The sequence below is a fragment of the Bombina bombina genome, chromosome 8 (assembly GCF_027579735.1).
Source record: "Bombina bombina isolate aBomBom1 chromosome 8, aBomBom1.pri, whole genome shotgun sequence".
Classification (NCBI taxonomy): domain Eukaryota; kingdom Metazoa; phylum Chordata; class Amphibia; order Anura; family Bombinatoridae; genus Bombina; species Bombina bombina.
In genome coordinates, this window is record NC_069506.1 from 171,776,669 (window position 1) to 171,795,573 (window position 18,905).

Consider the following 18,905-nt stretch of genomic DNA (forward strand, 5'->3'; position numbering starts at 1 on the left):
ATCAGCCAATCGGAATTAAGGTAGGAAAAATCTGATTGGCTGATTCAATCAGCCAATCAGATTGACCTCGCATTCTATTGGCTGTTCCGATCAGCTAATAGAATGCGAGGTCAATTCGATTGGCTGATTGGATCAGTCAATCGGATTGAACTTCAATCTGATTGGCTGATTGAATCAGCCAATCAGATTTTTCCTACCTTAATTCCGATTGGCTGATAGAATCCTAATTTAGTTGTAGGTAGTTTAGTTAATTAATTTAATTATAGTGTAGTGTTAGGTGTAATTGTATCTTAGGTTAGGATTTATTTTACAGGTATATTTGTATTTATTTTATCTAGGTAGCTATTAAACAGTTAATAACTATTTAATAACTATTCTACCTAGTTAAAATAAATACAAAGTTTCCTGTAAAATAAAAATAAATCCTAAAATAGCTATAATGTAACTATTAGTTATATTGTAGCTATATTAGGGTTTATTTTATAGGTAAGTATTTAGTTTTAAATAGGAATAATTTATTTAATAATAGTAATTTTATTTAGATTTATTAAAATTAGATTTAAGTTAGGGGGTGTTAGGGTTAGACTTAGGTTTAGGGGTTAATCACTTTATTATAGTAGCGGCGACGTTGGGGGCGGCAGAATAGGGGTTAATAATTGTAGGTAGGTCGCGTCGACATTGAGGATGGCAGATTAGGGGTTAATAAATAAAATGTCGGTGTCGGCAGTGTTAGGGGCAGCAGATTAGGGGTTCATAGGTATAACGTAGGTTGCGGCGGTGTCCGGAGCGGCAGATTAAGGGTTAATATTATAATGCAGGTTGCGAGGATGTCGGGGGTGGCAGATTAGGGGTTAATAAGTGTTAGATTAGGGGTGTTTAGAATCGGGGTTAATTGTTAGGGTTTTAGGTGTAGACATAAAAGTATTTCCCCATAGGAAACAATGGGGCTGCGTTAGGAGCTGGACGCTGCTTTTTTGCAGGTGTTAGGTTTTTTTCAGCCGTCTCAGCCCCATTGTTTCCTATGGGGAAATCGTGCACAAGCACGTTTTAGCCAGCTAACCGCTACTGTAAGCAACGCTGGTATTACAGTGAGAAGTGGAGCTAAATTTGCTTAACGCTCACTTTTCTGAGGCTAACGCAGCCATTCAGAAAACTTGTAATACCAGCGTTGTTTAGAGTCAGCGCTAGAAAATAAAGGAGCGTTGCTATCTTTATTTAAAAAGCAGGAATGTAAAGCTTAAGAGCTGGCTCATTTTTTGTTAAGAATCTGGGTTATGCTTGCTTATTGGTTTGCTAAATTTAGCCACCAGGTAGCAAGCGCTATCCAAGGTGCTGAACCTAAAATGGGCTAGCTCCTAAGCTTTAAAGGGACACTGAGCCCAATGTTTTTCTTTTGTGATTCAGATAGAGCATGCAGTTTTAAGCAACTTTCTAATTTACTTCTATGATCAATTTTTTTGTTCCCTTGCTATCTTTATTTGAAAAAGAAGGCATCTAAACTTTTTTTGGTTCAGGACTCTGGACAGCACTTTTTTATTGGTGGATGAATTTATCCACCAATCAGCAAGAACAACCCAGGTTGTTCACCAAAAACGGGCCGGCATCTAAACTTACAAACTTACAACGAAGAAAAATTGATAGTAGGAGTAAATTAGATAGTTGCTTAAAAGTGCATGCTCTATCTGAATCATTAAAGAAAAAAATTGGGTTTAGTATATTAACTAACTCAAATGGTGGCGATTCTAAGAGAATGGAAATCCAAAGGCAAAATCACCTAATTTATATACTGTACAGTGTTTTGACAGGGCAGTCTCTAATGGATTGGAATAGGAACCATGGTAAATACAGTTAGTCCAAAAACTGTAACCAATGGATTTATTTCTTTTAATAAATATAAAGACTTTTATTGCAGACATTCTGAGACAGATGCACTGGATGGAAATTTGTCTATTTTTGTTTATTAGTTATGTTTATAGATTTGTAAAGAAATGCTGTTCAGAATTTTTTTTTTAAATAGTTATGTTATATACGTTTAAGATCAGACCAACAATATGTGTAGATCACTATGTACAGTGTTATTTATCATAGCCATCAAAATCAGGTCTTTGGCTACAACATTAAAGGGACACTAAACCCAAATTTTTTTATTTCATGATTCAGATAGAGAATGCATTTTTTAGAAACTTTCTAATTTACTCCTATTATCAATTTTTCTTCTTTCTCTTGCTATCATTATTTGAAAAAGCAGGAATGTAAGCTTAAAAACCAGCCGATTTTTGGTTCAGAACCTGGGTAGCGTTTGCTAATTAGTGACTAAATGTAGCCACCAATCAGCAAGTGCTACCCAGATGGTTAAACAAAAATGGGCCGGCTCCTTACCTTACATTCCTGCTTTTTCAAATAAAGATAGCAAGAGAATTGAAGTGAACTGAATCATCAAATAAAAGATTTGGGCTTCGTATCCCTTTAATGTAACAATATTATGTTTAATACAGTTCATTTAAAATGACATAAAAGATCAATAAATAGTGCTCTAATGTGCTATTCTATTGAACTATTGCTTTCAGAGAACTATCGCCTAGATTTAGAGTTCTGCGTTAGCGACCTAACGCTGCTTTTTACGCCCGCTGGTATTTAGAGTCAGTCAGGAAAGGGTCTAACGCTCACTTTCCAGCCGCGACTTTTCCATACCGCAGATCCCCTTACGCCAATTGCGTATCCTATCTTTTCAATGGGATCTTCCTAACGCCGGTATTTAGAGTCTTGGCTGAAGTGAGCGGTAGACCCTCTACCGACAAGACTCCAGCCGCAGAAAAAAGTCAGGAGTTAAGAGCTTTATGGGCTAACGCCGGTTCATAAAGCTCTTAACTACTGTGCTCTAAAGTACACTAACACCCATAAACTACCTATGTACCCCTAAACCGAGGCCCCCCCACATCGCCGCCACTCTAATAAAAATGTTTAACCCCTAATCTGCCAACTGCACACCGCCGCCACCTACATTATCCCTATGTACCCCTAATCTGCTGCCCCTAACATCGCTGACCCATATATTATATTTATTAACCCCTAATCTGCCCCCCAACGTCGCTGCTACTTTACCTACACTTATTAACCCCTAATCTGCCGACCGGACCTTGCCGCCACTATAATAAATGTATTAACCCCTAAACCGCCTCACTCCCGCCTCAAAAACCCTATAATAAATAGTATTAACCCCTAATCTGCCCTCCCTAACATCACCGACACCTAACTTCAAGTATTAACCCCTAATCTGACGACCGGACCTCGCCGCTACTCTAATAAATGTATTAACCCCTAAAGCTAAGCCTAAACCTAACCCTAACACCCCCCTAAGTTAAATATAATTTTTATCTAACGAAATAAATTAAATATTATTAACTAAAGTCTTCCTATTTAAAACTAAATACTTACCTGTAAAATAAACCCTAATATAGCTACAATATAACGAATAATTATATTGTAGCTATTTTAGGATTTATATTTATTTTACAGGCAACTTTGTATTTATTTTAACTAGGTACAATAGCTATTAAATAGTTATTTACTATTTAATAGCTACCTAGTTAAAATAATTACAAAATTACCTGTAAAATAAATCCTAACCTAAGTTACAATTAAACCTAACACTACACTATCAATAAATAAATTAAATCAATTAACTACAAGTACCTACAATTAAATAAACTAAACTAAATTACAAAAAAAACAAACACTAAATTACAAAAAAAAAAAAAATTAAGCTAATTACACCTACTCTAAGTCCCCTAATAAAATAACAAAGCCCCCCAAAATAAAAAAATTCCCTACCCTAATCTAAATTAAAATAGTTAACAGCTCTATTACCTTACCAGCCCTTAAAAGGGCTTTTTGTGGGGCATGCTCCAAAGAAATCAGCTCTTTTGCCTGTAAAAAAAACACAATACCACCCCCAACATTACAACCCACCACCCACATACCCCTACTCTAACCCAACCCACCCTTAAATAAACCTAACACTACCCCCCTGAAGATCTCCCTACCTTGAGTCGTCTTAACTCAGCCGAGCAGCGATGGACCAAAAGAAGAAATCCGGAGTGGCAGAAGTCTTCATCCTATCCGGGCAGAAGAGGACATCCGGACCGGCAAACATCTTCATCCAAGCGGCATCTTCTATCTTCATCCATCCGACGAGGAGCGGCTCCATCTTCAAGACCTCCGGCGCGGAACATCCTCTTCTCCCAACGACTAGACAACGAATGAAGGTTCCTTTAAGTGACGTCATCCAAGATGGGGTCCCTCGAATTCCGATTGGCTGATAGGATTTTATCAGCCAATCGGAATTAAGGTAGGAAAAATCTGGCTGATTGAATCAGCCAATCAGATTCAAGTTCAATGTTCTGATCAGCCAATAGAATGCAAGCTCAATCTGATTGGCTTTTAAGGGCTGGTAAGATAATAGAGCTGTTAACTATTTTAATTTAGATTAGGGTAGGGAATTTTTTTTATTTTGGGGGGCTTTGTTATTTTATTAGGGGGCTTAGAGTAGGTATAATTAGCTTAAAATTCTTGTAATTTTTTTTATTTTTTGTAATTTAGTGTTTGTTTTTTTGTAATTTAGTTTAGTTTATTTAATTGTAGGTACTTGTAGTTAATTGATTTAATTTATTTATTGATAGTGTAGTGTTAGGTTTAATTGTAACTTAGGTTAGGATTTATTTTACAGGTAATTTTGTAATTATTTTAACTAGGTAGCTATTAAATAGTAAATAACTATTTAATAGCTATTGTACCTAGTTAAAATAAATACAAAGTTGCCTGTAAAATAAATATAAATCCTAAAATAGCTACAATATAATTATTCGTTATATTGTAGCTATATTAGGGTTTATTTTACATTTAAGTATTTAGTTTTAAATAGGAAGACTTTAGTTAATAATATTTAATTTATTTTGTTAGATAAAAATTATATTTAACTTAGGGGGGTGTTAGGGTTAGACTTAACTTTAGGGGTTAATACATTTATTAGAGTAGCGGCGAGGTCCGGTCGTCAGATTAGGGGTTAATACTTGAAGTTAGGTGTCGGCGATGTTAGGGAGGGCAGATTAGGGGTTAATACAATTTATTATAGGGTTTTTGAGGCGGGAGTGCGGCGGTTTAGGGGTTAATACATTTATTATAGTGGCGGCGATGTTAGGGGCAGCAGAATAGGGGTTAATAAGTGTAGGTAAAGTAGCGGCGACGTTGGGGGGGCAGATTAGGGGTTAATAAATATAATATATGGGTCGGCGATGTTAGGGGCAGCAGATTAGGGGTACATAGGTATAATGTAGGTTGCTGCGGTGTCCGGAGTGGCAGATTAGGGGTTAATAATAAAATGCAGGGGTCAGCGATAGCGGGGGCGGCAGATTAGGGGTTAATAAGTGTAAGGTTAGGGGTGTTTAGACTCGGGGTTCATGTTAGGGTGTTAGGTGCAGACTTAGAAAGTGTTTCCCCTTAGGAAACAATGGGGCTGCGTTGGGACGTAAGCAACGCTGGTATTGAGAGTTGAAGTGACGGTAAATATGCCTGTACGCTCCCTTTTTGGAGCCTAACGCAGCCCTTCAGAGAACTCTCAATACCAGCGTTATTTAAAAGGTTATTTAAAAGGTGCGGGGGGAAAAAAACATGCGTAGCTAACGCACCCCTTTGGCCGCAAAACTCTAAATCTAGGCCTTTGTGTTTAACCATGCTTATGGGTTAAAATACATAGTTAAAGGGACAGTCAACTTCAATCCCATTTTTACTCATTCCCCAGTTTTGCACAGCCAACACGGTTATATTAATATACTTTTAACCTCTGTGATTACCTTTTATCTAAGCCTCTTCCGACAGCCCCCTTATCACATGACTATTTATTTATTATTTATTGACTTACATTTTAGCCAATTAGTGCAGTGTCCTGCACAACTCCACATATAGAGCACAATGTTATCTATATGGTATAATAAAAAAGCATGTGATAAGAGGCTCTCTGTAGTGGCTCAGAAACAGACAGAAATATAGATGTTTTAAAGGTTATAAAGTATATTAATATAACAGTGTTGGTTGTGCAAAGCTGGGGAATGGGTAGTAAAGGCGTTATCTTTCTTTTTAAACAATATCAATTTTGGTGTTGAATGTCCCTTTAAAGTCAGCTCTGAAACAGCAGAGCACTTCTGGGCTAGAGCTAAACACTAAACACATCAGGGGCAGCATATGTGTGTAGCTGGCAATCACTGGCCATTATCGGCTAGATTTAGAGTTTTGTCGGTAAAAACCTGCGGCTCTAACGCTCCTTTTTTTTCCTGCGCACCCTTAAGACAACGCTGGTATTTTGAGTTTTCTGAATGGCTGCGTTAGGCTCAGAAAAGTGAGCGTTGAGCCAAATTTAGCGCCACTTCAACCCTCAATACCAGCGTTGTTTACGGTAGCAGTAAGCTGGAAAAACGTGCTTGTGCACAATTTCCCCATAGGAAACAATGGGGCAGTTTCGGCTGAAAAAAAACCTGCAAAAAAGCAGCGTTCAGCTCTTAACGCAGCCCCATTGTTTTCTATTGGAAAACACTTTCTAAGTCTACACCTAACACCCTAACATGAACCCCGAGTCTAAACACCCCTAATCTTACACTTATTATCCCCTAATCTGCTGCCCCCGCTATCGCTGACACCTGCATTATACTATTAACCCCTAATCTGCCGCTCCGGACATCGCCGCCACCTACATTACAGCTATGAACCCCTAATCTGCTGCCCCTAACATCGCCGACACCTACATTATATTTATTAACCCCTAATCTGCCCCCCCAACGTCGTCGCAACCTAACTACAAGTATTAACCCCTAATCTGCCGACCGGACATCCCCGCCACTATAATAAATGTATTAACCCCTAAACCGCCGCACTCCCGCCTCGCAAACACTATAATAAATTCTATTAACCTCTAATCTGCTATCCCTAACATCGCCGCACACCTACCTATAATTATTAACCCCTAATCTCCTGCCCCTAACGTTGACGCTACTATAAAAAAGTTATTAACCCCTAAAGCTAAGTCTAACCCTAACCCTAACACCCCCCTAAGTTAAATATAATTTATATAAAATGAAATAAATTTACTAAAATTAAATAAATTGATCTTATTTAAAACTAAATACTTACCTATAAAATAAAGCCTAATATAGCTACAATATAACTAATAGTTACATTGTAGCTATTTTAGGATTTATATTTATTTTACAGGCAACTTTGTATTTATTTTAACTAGGTACAATAGCTATTAAATAGTTAATAACTATTTAATAGCTACCTAGTTAAAATAAGTACAAAATTACCTGTAAAATAAATCCTAGCCTAAGTTACAAATACACCTAACACTACACTATCAATAAATTAATTAAATAAATTAACTACAATTATCTAAACTAACATACAATTAAATAAACTAAACTATAATACAAAAAAAAAACACTAAATTACAAAAAATAAAAAAATATTACAAGAAGTTTAATCTAATTACACCTAATCTAAGCCCCCTAATAAAATAAAAAAGCCCCCCAAAATAATAAAATTCCCTACCCTAAACTAAATTAAAAAGTAATCAGCTCTTTTACAAGCCCTTGCGGGGCATTGCCCCAAAGTAATCAGCTCTTTTACCTGTAAAAAAAAGAAAATCCGCCCCCCAACATTACAACCCACCACCCACACACCCCTACTCTAAAACCCACCCGATCCCCCCTTAAAAAAAAACTAACACTACCCCATTGAAGATCACCCTACCTTGAGCCATCTTCAGCCAGCCGGCCACCGATGGGACAGAAGAGGACATCCGGACCAGCAGAAGTCTTCATCCTATCCGGCAGAAGAGGACATCCGGACTGGCAGAAATCTTCATCCTATCCGGGCAGAAGAGGACATCCGGACCGGCAGAAGTCTTCATCCAGGCGACGTATTCTATCTTCATCCACCCGGAGTGGAGCAGAGCCATCTTCTAAGGAGCCAACACGGAGTCATCCTCTTCTTCCAACGGACTAACGACGAATGAAGGTTCCTTTAAATGACGTCTTCCAAGATGGCGTCCCTCGAATTCTATCAGCCAATCTGAATTAAGGTAGGAAAAATCTGATTGGTTGATTTAATCAGCCAATCGGATTGAACTTCAATCCGATAGGCTGATTGGATCAGCCAATAGAATTAACCTTGCATTCTATTGGCTGATCCAATCAGGCTGGCTGGCTGAAGATGGCTCAAGGTAGGGTGATCTTCAATGGGGTAGTGTTAGTTTTGTTTAAGGGGGGATCGGGTGGGTTTTAGAGTAGGGGTGTATGGGTGGTGGGTTGTAATGTTGGGGGGGGATTGTCTTTTTTTTTACAGGTAAAAGAGCTGATTACTTTGGGGCAATGCCCCGCAAAAAGCCCTTTTAAGGTCTGGTAAAAGAGCTGATTACTTTTTAATTTAGTTTAGGGTAGGGAATTTTATTATTTTGGGGGGCTTTTTTATTTTATTAGGGAGCTTAGATTAGGTGTAATTAGATTAAACTTCTTGTAATATTTTTTTATTTTTTGTAATTTAGTGTTTGTTTGTTTTTTTGTATTATAGTTTAGTTTATTTAATTGTATTTTAGTTTAGATAATTGTAGTTAATTTATTTAATTAATTTATTGATAGTGTAACTATTAGTTATATTGTAGCTATATTAGGGTTTATTTTATAGGTAAGTATTTAGTTTCAAATAGGATTAATTTATTTAATTTTAGTAAATTTATTTCGTTTTATTTAAATTATATTTAATTTAGGGGGTGTTAGGGTTAGGATTAGACTTAGGTTTAGGGGTTAATAACTTTATTATAGTAGCGGCGACGTTGGGGGCGGGAGGTAGGTAGGTGGTGTCGATGTTAGGGAGGGCAGATTAGGGGTTAATAGAATTTATTATAGTGTTTGCGAGGCAGGAGTGCGGCGGTTTAAGGGTTTATACATTTATTATAGTGGCAGCGATGTCCGGTCAGCAGATTAGGGGTTAATAGGTGGCGGCGATGTTGGGGGGGGGCAGATTAGGGGTTAATAAATATAATGTAGGTGTCGGCAATGTTAGGGGCAGCAGATTAGGGGTTCATAGGTATAATGTAGGTGGCGGCGGTGTCACATAGGTATAGGACTATAGGCAAACAATAGCAAAAAAATGTAATGCATTAGAACATTTTATGTTTGCCCTTTATAAATCTCTTTAAATCTGTATCACAATAACATGCTTGGTTATTGACACTTTTAACTAATAATTGTTTTAAAACTTCATTGTGACTAATCATTATCTTGTCTATCTTTTAGAGCCAAATATGGTCACCCAAATCTATTGTAAATCACTCAGCGCATATAAAGTAGAGGTAGATTTTCACTGTCCAAGTGGAGCATACACTAATTTTATCATATTAGTCAATGGTCAAGAAAGAGTGGTCACTTCCAACTGTGGGCCGGTTACTGTGGATGACCTTTCAGCTGCACAGGGTTATGAGATCAGTGTTCGAACGGTGGCATTTCCAAAATTTGCTACTAATTCACCAATAAGCTGTAACACCGATAGCACAGGTAAAGCCGCAAGACGTTTTTTTCTTTTCTAAACTGTTTCACTAATTTCACCTTCCTTTCTAAGCATCATTTATTGTTTCTGCAGGAGTCATTGTTGGAAGCATATTTGGAGTTTTGTTGTTCCTCCTTCTTGTGGGACTGATTGCTTTCTTTGTTTTGAAAAAGAGGAGGTAAGCAATAATATAACTCACCGTAGGAGCATTAGAACAGCTTAAAGTAACTTATAAACGTAAAGGGATAGGAAAGTCAAAATTAAACGTGCATGATTCAGATAGAGCATGTCATTTTAAGACACTTTTAAATTCACTTATATTTTCAAATGAGCTTTGTTCTCTTGGTAATCCTTGTTGAAAAAAAAAAATACACACATATCATACACTAGTGGGAGCTGCTGCTGATTGGTGCCTGCACACATTTGTCTCTTGTGATTGGCTAACTAGATGTGTTCATCTTGCTGCCAGTAGTGCAATGCTGTTCCTTCAGCAAATTATAACAAGAGAATGAAGCAAATTTGATAATGGAAATAAATTAGAAAGTTGTTTAAAATTGTATGTTCTATCCAAATCATGACAGAAAATTTGGGGGTTTCCTGTCCCTTTAAGCTAAATCACTTAAAAGTGATGCAGCATAACTGTAAAAATCTGACAAGTAAATATCACCTGAACATCTGTGTAAAAAGGGAAGATATTTGACCTCACAATTCATTCAGCTCACCAGAGTAAGTGCTCTGCAGCACAGTGTGGTGAAATAGCTTACTGACCTAGCTGTTATTGTAAATTCCTTCCCCCTAGATACACCTTTCTCTCTGAACTAGGTGTTTAATTAAACACACTCTAATTAGCCTTGACTGGCATGTGCTAGGCCAAACCCCTTTGAAATGAGAATAAAATTGGGAAACACCCTCTCTCTCTTCTCTCTTTCTTATCCTGTTCCTGAAAGGATGGCTGATTTTGGACACATTGGTGAATTTGGCCGAGTATATTCCTAGGATTATTTTAGTAGTGTTGCACAAATTGGGGTTGTAGTAGAGTTGCCCTGTATTAATTATTTGGACTGTTTTGCTGTAAAATAGATGTGTATATATGCCTGTAAATCTTTCTCTTATTATTAACATATATTGATTCCTAATAAATTCTTTGGAAAGAATGGAGGCTCTTTTTAAAGTGTTTATTTCACAACTTACTTGTATTGGTTTAGTGGTTTTACCATAGAGATTTAGTACTAAATTAGAATTATATTTAGTATAAAGAAAAAATATTTTAAACTAATTAATAACCACATTTTGGTGACCATGAAGGGACTTAATTCATTTAAAATATTTTTACTTTATACTAAATATAATTCTAATTTAGTAGTAAATCTCTATGGTAAAACCACTAAACCAATACAAGTAAGTGGTGAAATAAACACTTTAAAAAGAGTCTCCATTCTTTCCAAAGAATTTATTAGGAATCAATATATGTTAATAATAAGAGAAAGATTTACAGGCATATATACACATCTATTATACAGCAAAACAGTCCAAATAATTAATACAGGGCAACTCTACTACAACCCCAATTTGTGCAACACTGCTAAAATAATCCTAGGACTATACTCAGCCAAATTAATCAATGTGTCCAAAATCAGCCATCCTTTCAGGAACAGTATAAGAAAGAGAGAAGAGAGAGAGGGTGTTTCCCAATTTTATTCTCATTTCAAAGGGGTTTCGCCTAGCACATGCCAGTCAAGGCTAATGGGAGTGTCTTTAATTAAACACCTAGTTCAGAGAGAAAGGTGTATATGGGGGGGGAAGGGATTTCAATAACAGCTAGGTCAGTAAGCTATGTCACCACATACAGGGCTACTGGTTTTACTGTTGTCTGTGTAATTTCTAGCAATTTCAGAAAAAAAGGTAAACCAGGTTATTATTTCTCTGTTTGCAGTCTCATTTCATTGTATATCTAGGTTTGGAGAACATTACAAGTATTCAGCCTCATAAAATTCACCAAGAAAACTAAAACAGGTTTACACCTGTGTAATATCATAGCACAAAATGGGTGTGAACAATAAAACCTTGCTAACAAACACTTTGGCCCCTAGTTATCAAGCCATCGACCTCAAATACGCTGGAATTCCGCAGCGTTTTTGTGGCGAGGCTGATTCGCCTTAGTTATCAAGACCTAGACACCGGCAAAAGTAGAATTTAGTGACGTAAGCTTCGATCCGCCAGACTCAGTCCGACACAGATCGATTCTTACGTCAGTCCAGATGTTCCACACACAAGTTCGGCACAATCTGACTACTTTTGCTAGTTTTCCCATAGGAATCAATGGGATGTCGGGCAGCAGCAAACATGAACTTTCGCTATGGTCAGACTCCCATTGATTCCTATGGGATCCGCCGCCTCCAGGGCTTTGAAAACCAGGTACGCTGGGCCGGAAAAGTGCCGAGCGTACCTGGTTTTCAAAGCGCCAGCCTGGAGGCGGCGGATCCCATAGGAATCAATGGGAGTCTGACCATAGCGAAAGTTCATGTTTGCTGCTGCCCGACATCCCATTGATTCCTATGGGAAATGTATGCACCTAACACCCTAGCATGTACCCCGAGTCTAAACACCCCTAATCTGTCCCCCCCTAACCCGCCGCTCCCAGAGCCCACCGCCACTGTAATAAACTTATTAACCCCTAAACCACCGCTCCTAGACCCCGCCGCAACTATAATAAATATGTTAACCCATAAACCGCCGCTCCCGGACCTGCCACCACCTATATTAAACGTATTAACCCCTAATCTGCCCCCCCTACACCGTCGCCACCTATAATAAATTTATTAACCCCCTATCCTGCCCCTCCTACACCGTCGCCACCTATAATAAATTTATTAACCCTTAATCTGGGCATGATTGTAAGCCAACATTCCAATATTTACAAAAGTCAACCAGTACCCATCAGAAATGCCCTCTCCTACCCTCTCTTAGTAATTACAGCACCTGTAAGTAACTTACAGTTATATAAACAGAAATACAGGTGCATAAAATGAAAACATGCACAAATAATTGGAATATCAATTATATTTGAATGCCTAAAATACATCAATATGATCTTATTTATATACCTGTTAATACAAAAGCCAAATAAAGGCAGTGAAGACATATTTGCAGGTGCATCTGTTGCAGACACTCAGCCCCCCCTCCTCCATACTACCTAGCCCACTCACGCAAGTAACCCAACACCTTCCCATCTACCTCCTTAATTCCCTTGAGCTTCATAATCCAACCAGCACTAAAACATCCACATCTGGAAAAAAATACAGCCAATTAGCTTCATTAGTGTGAGTTCACACTTTGCTTTACTGTGATCTCTTGAGATTTCACTGAGAACTCAAGAGATTTCATACTAAACGTCATTAAATCGAGGAGGAAAATATATAGTCTGTGAATGTACATGCCAGATTTGCTCTCCCTTCAAGTCCTAAAACTAGCCTCCTGATTGGCTGCCTAAAGTCCCTTTACAATGGGATGTGGCTACTAAGAATATTTTTAGGTGAAATGTCTTGCTTTTTATAAAGAGATGTTCTGGTGATATTTTATTTTCTAGCCAGCCTTTTACAGCTATGCTGCATCACTTTCAATTGATCCAGTATTTGGATATCATGTCCATTTAAAGTCCAAAAACAATAAAGCAGAAGAACTTTGTAAAATGAATTAAATGAAACTGTCATAGATTGAATAGATTCAAATTCTCCCTTTTCCTGACATGCTGATGTTAGTCTGTGAGCACTGAGTTTTACTTGACAAACATTTGTTTCTTTGGACAGAACATATTAAAGGGATATGAAACCCAATTTGTTTCTTTCATGATTCAGATAGAGCATTCAATTTTAATCAACTTTCTTATTCACTCCTATTGTCAATTTTTCTTCGTGCTCTTGGTATCTCTATTTGGAAAGCAGGAATGCAAGCTTAGGAGCCAGACCATTTTTGCTTCAGCTTCTGGGTAGCATTTGCTGATTGGTGGCTAAATGTTTCCATCAGCTAAAACCTGAATGGGCATAGGTATATGCTTGTCATACAATTTTGATTATGAGTATAAACTCTTAGAAGGGCTTAAACAAATAGTAATACTGAGTAATGTATTTAAAAATAAAATGTTGTGATGAAATAACTTTTTAGAATTAAGGTTAAAGGGACGTTGTACAATAGATTTTTCTTTGCATAAATGTTTTGTAGATTATCCATTTATGTAGCCTATCTGGGAAAGTTGCTGTAACAATGTATAGTTTTGCTTATTTGTAAATAATGTGCTGATTCTAAGACTTATAGCCAAGCCTCAACGTTTTAGATGTATACTGATGTCTACAGATTCAAGCTTGCTAATTTTTGTCTAATGGTCTAATTGGTATTTTCATATGCAGGGAAGGGATGAGTCTCTGCACTTCCTGATTTCTTAGCATTTTTCACTGGGTCTCCTAGCCTAAGCTCATTAACAGTGCTAAACTGGGATCTTCTAATGAAGTTTTTAAAAGGGTTTATTCTGGATTTTTATATCAGTATCTGTGCATATTCTTCTTTATAGTAGTGTCTATCAAATGCAGTTATATGAAAATGGGTGCATGCTGCCTCTTTAAGCACAAATTCTTGAAACAAAATAAAAATGGAAATGATTGTGTCAAAATCTTGATAATGGTATTTAAAAAAAAATTCTTCTTTTATCTCAGGTTATATAAAGGTGAGCCGTCATCCTCATCGTCACTTCCCTTTAAACGGTAATTTATCTGTGACAATAAAGATTACGCAGAACGTACATTATACTATTAATAAACATGTAACAAGCACACTCATGTCTCTTTTATTTACAGATTCCCGACTCCCATAACTAAAGAAGACTTCACAGATTATTTTAATAAGCAGCATGCTGATAGTGATTTTGGGTTTGCTGAAGAATATCAGGTATATTCCGATGAGAGTATTTTTTTTTAAATGAATTTCAAATACACAGATTATTTTATCAATTAATATAAAAACATTGCAATATGTTTAGTATTATTAAAAATAGCATACTGTGAATATTAATTTTTTTTTCTAAATTGTGTCATATTAAATTGTGTTCATTTAAAGAATAATGCCTAGATTACAAGTGGAGCTCAAAAATATCAGCACGATTGTGCCTTAACATCGCTTGAGCGCAATCAATAGTGCTTCTATTTATGTGCTCATATTACAAGTCAAACGTTATAGGAGGACTGACAATTATTGGCCCAGGAGGCAAGAACATCGCCATGGCCCAGGTTTAGCAACTCACCCCTTTTAATGATATTGTATGAAATAAAATGCTGACGTGATCACATAATAAATAATAAACACATAATAAATAATAAAGACATAAGAAATAATAAACACATAAGAAATAATAAACACATAAGAAATAATAAACACATAAGAAATAAGTAAGGCTGTTTACTTGTATGTGATCAAGACTCCTTACAGCTCTACATTGGTTATCCTGTGGTCCCTTCTGCTGCACTCATGCAGCCTACAACTATAATAGCCAAGTGCTGTTGGGGATATATGTGATGAACCACTGATGAGGTGCACAGTAAAGGGCACTGGGCTGATTAGACACAGGTCTGTGGATAGTCTAGGGCATGCTAACATCTGCATGTTGGATGGCACAGGTGTGCTTATTCTCTCACATAGTAAACTTCTTTTCGGGTGAACAGTGAAAGTCATGTGGGATATTGCTTAAACTGTAAACTGATGGTACGCAAGTAGTTGACTTCTTCCTATAATTTTGTGCTATGCTATTTAAGGAAATTTTAAGTATAAAGCTTCACACACGTTTGAGCCCTTGTCATAAACCTTATCCATTTAATTCTGCCATAGAACCTTTTTTTATTAATAAACATTTTTTTCTTAAATATTAAGCCTATATATAACCTTTATTTCCATTTTCATGTGTTTTCTTTAGCAACTAGCAGTGCTATTTTGGACTGCGCATGATCTCTACTTTACTCACCATTTATAATATGAGAGCATTGTACGAGCTAATTGTGCTCCCTGAGATATCCATTAAAATATAGGGCACCCTAAAAATGTTACGGCAGCATTTAGATATTTTCTTCATAAATGGAAAGAGTCCACAACTGCATTCATTACTTCTGGGAATTTAGAACCTGGCCACCAGGAGGAGGCAAAAACACCCCAGCCAAAGGCTTAAATACTCCTCCCACTTGCCTCATCCCCCAGTCATTCTTTACCTTTCGTCCCAGGAGGTTGGTAGTCCTGTCAGCCTCTCAGTGAGAGCATGGATGAGTCCAGAGATGCAGGGAGAGTCTTTCTGCGAAACCATCCCAACTCATATTAACAGCTCCACAAGCAATCAGCGTTGACGAGTTTCGCTGCCTGCTTTTTCTCTCAAGTCCATGGCAGAGGCGATGCTACTATCTGTCACACTTGAAGGGCCGTGTTCCTGTTCCACGGCATAGATTTCCGGTAATATTCTTTTATTCTACTTTCATCATGGATGTATTGTAATTTCAACTGTTTATCCGAGAGGTGCTGCAACCTTTTGGGGATAACTTTAACATAGGGTCTCAGTGAGGCTCTTTTTTGTATCTAGGAATCAAGGGGTAATATCTCCTGAGGGGGATTATTGAACCAGGGGGGTTATAATCATGTTTGTTATGTGATTCTGTCTGCTACTGTGTAGTGTTGCTTCGGCTCATGGCTATTTTGGAACATAACGGCTTATGTCTAGTGACGCAGCCTTTTTTGGTCTGGCACGCTTTTGCATGGACTGCACGGTTTACTGTGTTGTTTTCCTGAACACGTGGCGACAGAGAAATCCTGGTCTGCTGTTGTCTGGTTCTCTGGAGGCGGCAGTGTCCCAGTTATGGAGGATTCTTGGAGATGGATGTCTCTGATTCAGACTCTACTTCTTACGAAGAATATGAATTGGCCAGGGTGATACATGCCCATCAGTTATGTTCCGAATGTCGTTTTAGAGTGCTCTGTTTCTCAGGATTGGGGAATCGGGTGCCCACTGAGCCATCTGTCTCTGGGGATTCTATTTCTCACGAGACGAGTTACCTACCATCAACTCTTACTACGCATGCAGGTAACCCAAACACTACTTATCCTTTCTAGGGAGTGTGGCCTGTTCCCACCGGAGGTTATGACACAGTTCCGCATGGCCATATCTTTGGCGCTGGCGCATCTGCACCTCCCGGGAGTGTGCTTACGATATTGTCTGTGTTTCGTTAACCAGGGCTCATCAGGCGTGGGATTGTCTGGTCCAGTTCAGTCTTCCGGGGGAGCAACTGCCCCTGTGGCTTCAGGGGGTCCACCTTTGGGGGCCGGTGTTTCCTTTTGTCCCGGCGGAGTTATGTTGCGCCTTTCATTATAGACTCCTGTTGTGGTGTGATGTTTCCTTCAGCAATTTCCTCTCTGGAATTGATACTCACGATTTTGTTTGCTCTGATTGCAAAGGTCTGTCTGACTGTTCTTTATCCCTCCATCATCGGGGGAGACTCTATGTGGCCTTGACAGTGCTGGGGCCCTTGGTTTCAGGCTGGTCCTGACTTAGTACAAATCCTTCTGTCTTTAAGGCCTAGTTCAGACACGTGACACCTTTTTATGTCCGGTTGGTCTGGTAAGGGTGCCCAGTGATCACAATATGATTGTGTGATTGTCTTGTTTTACAAGCTTCAACTAGCATCCTGAGAGGACTTGAGGGTCCGTGGTTGCTTAGGGGCATGGGGGATTGGTTCAGTCCTCATTTGCTTTTCAATCTAGTGGGCCGGGACTCTGTTGAGATCCGCGGCGACATGTTCAGTCATTTCTGAATTTTTCGGGAACTAGAGTGTTCCTTCCCGTTGTGGGTTGGAGGCTTGGAGGATTTAGGTTCTTCATACCGCCGTTCTAATGGTTTTGCCTTTCATGGTCTCTTTGGAAGTGTCCTTTTAAGACTTATTCCTTTTAGAGGTTCTCTTCCTTTGGGTCGAGACTTTCTGGACTTCATCCGGTTTTGGTGGCGGCTTTGGCCGCTTAATTAGGAAGTGAAGGCTGTGAGGCTCTGTCTTCCTTCGGGAGTTAGTTGTCTCCATATCAGGGGCGATAAGAGGTGTTGTCTCTTTTTACAAGCTTTTTGCTTAGGGGATGTTTTCTGCCTGGGTTCGGGATGCTTTGAGGGCTAGCCTTTCTTCTACTCTCTTTCGGGTGACTCTGTTCTTGTTTTCATTTCCCTTAGTGCTGCCCTTGGGGCCTTTGGGCTCTAGAGAACTTGCGTGACTTTGTCGCGGCCTAGTAGCTTACTGGGGGGGGGGGTGTTGACCTCTGGCTAAGGCTGTTCTCTTTCCTTTGGGCTGGGAATTCGAGTGAGTCCTGTACCCGTTCTCCGGGTTTCCCGGTTCTCATCCCCTGTGAGGTCTGATCACTTTAGACGGAGTATATTGTGTTCCCTGAGGGTGTTGTTCGTTCTAGGACAATTCTGGGCACTGGATCTGGAGTTCTTGTCTTGGATCCTTCTTGGATGTATGGAGACTTATGATCCGATGGACTGGTTCAGGATGACCCAGTGTTTTTCAGGGACCCTATGTTGCGACATAGGGGCTAGCTCATTGGGCTTGCAAGCAGGTAGGCCAGAGTTCTCATCCCCCTTCGGGTACTGGTTATAAACTTTAAGGCCTGACTTGTCCTTCGGATGGAGGGTGCATCTCAATGGGGAGTTTTTTTCTCTGTTGGGTCAACAGTGGTAATAGTAGTATAGTCCAGCACAGAGCACAATCCAAAAAGAGGGTAGTCCTTGGAGTGGCTGCCAACACTCAGTAATAGTAATCCAAGTAGTAATAAGGATGACTCCTCTATAGTTAAAATCCAAATTTATTAGTCATACAGGATCAGACAAAAGTGGTCTTTTGTCTGATCCTGTATGACTAATAAATTTGGATTTTAACTATAGAGGAGTCATCCTTATTACTACTTGGGTCAACAGTGGTGTCTGGATGATTTTTCATTTGGTCCGTGTTTTGATCATACTATGGCTTCATGTCTTGTAGATGTGTACGCTGTTCTTATCTGTGCCCTTCATTTTGGAGGGGGTAGTTTATCTTCCTTATGAGTTGGGGTTTCCTATCTCTGGAGGGTCCTTGTCCTACCCTATGTGTAGGAGGTTGGCTCAGGTGACTTACTTCGGTAGGGGTAGCATCTGCTGCTCTGTGGGCTCTGTTCCATGTGCTGGAAATTGGTCTCTCTACGTTGAGACTGTCTAAGAGAGTTGTGACAGGTCCTCCTACGGATCTATTGCACTTTTCTCTGTTCCAGGTCCT

At 38.7% G+C, this 18,905-nt stretch overlaps 1 protein-coding gene across 1 annotated transcript in view; it reads left to right on the forward strand.

The window, feature by feature from the left end:
* Positions 1-18,905, forward strand: part of PTPRH (protein tyrosine phosphatase receptor type H) — a 317,187-nt gene that overhangs the window by 268,002 nt on the left and 30,280 nt on the right. The window contains exons 12-15 of the mRNA XM_053690705.1: positions 9,342-9,599; positions 9,685-9,769; positions 14,298-14,345; positions 14,439-14,529. Coding sequence (XP_053546680.1) covers positions 9,342-9,599; positions 9,685-9,769; positions 14,298-14,345; positions 14,439-14,529 — 482 coding nt within the window. The remainder of the gene's footprint in view (positions 1-9,341; positions 9,600-9,684; positions 9,770-14,297; positions 14,346-14,438; positions 14,530-18,905) is intronic.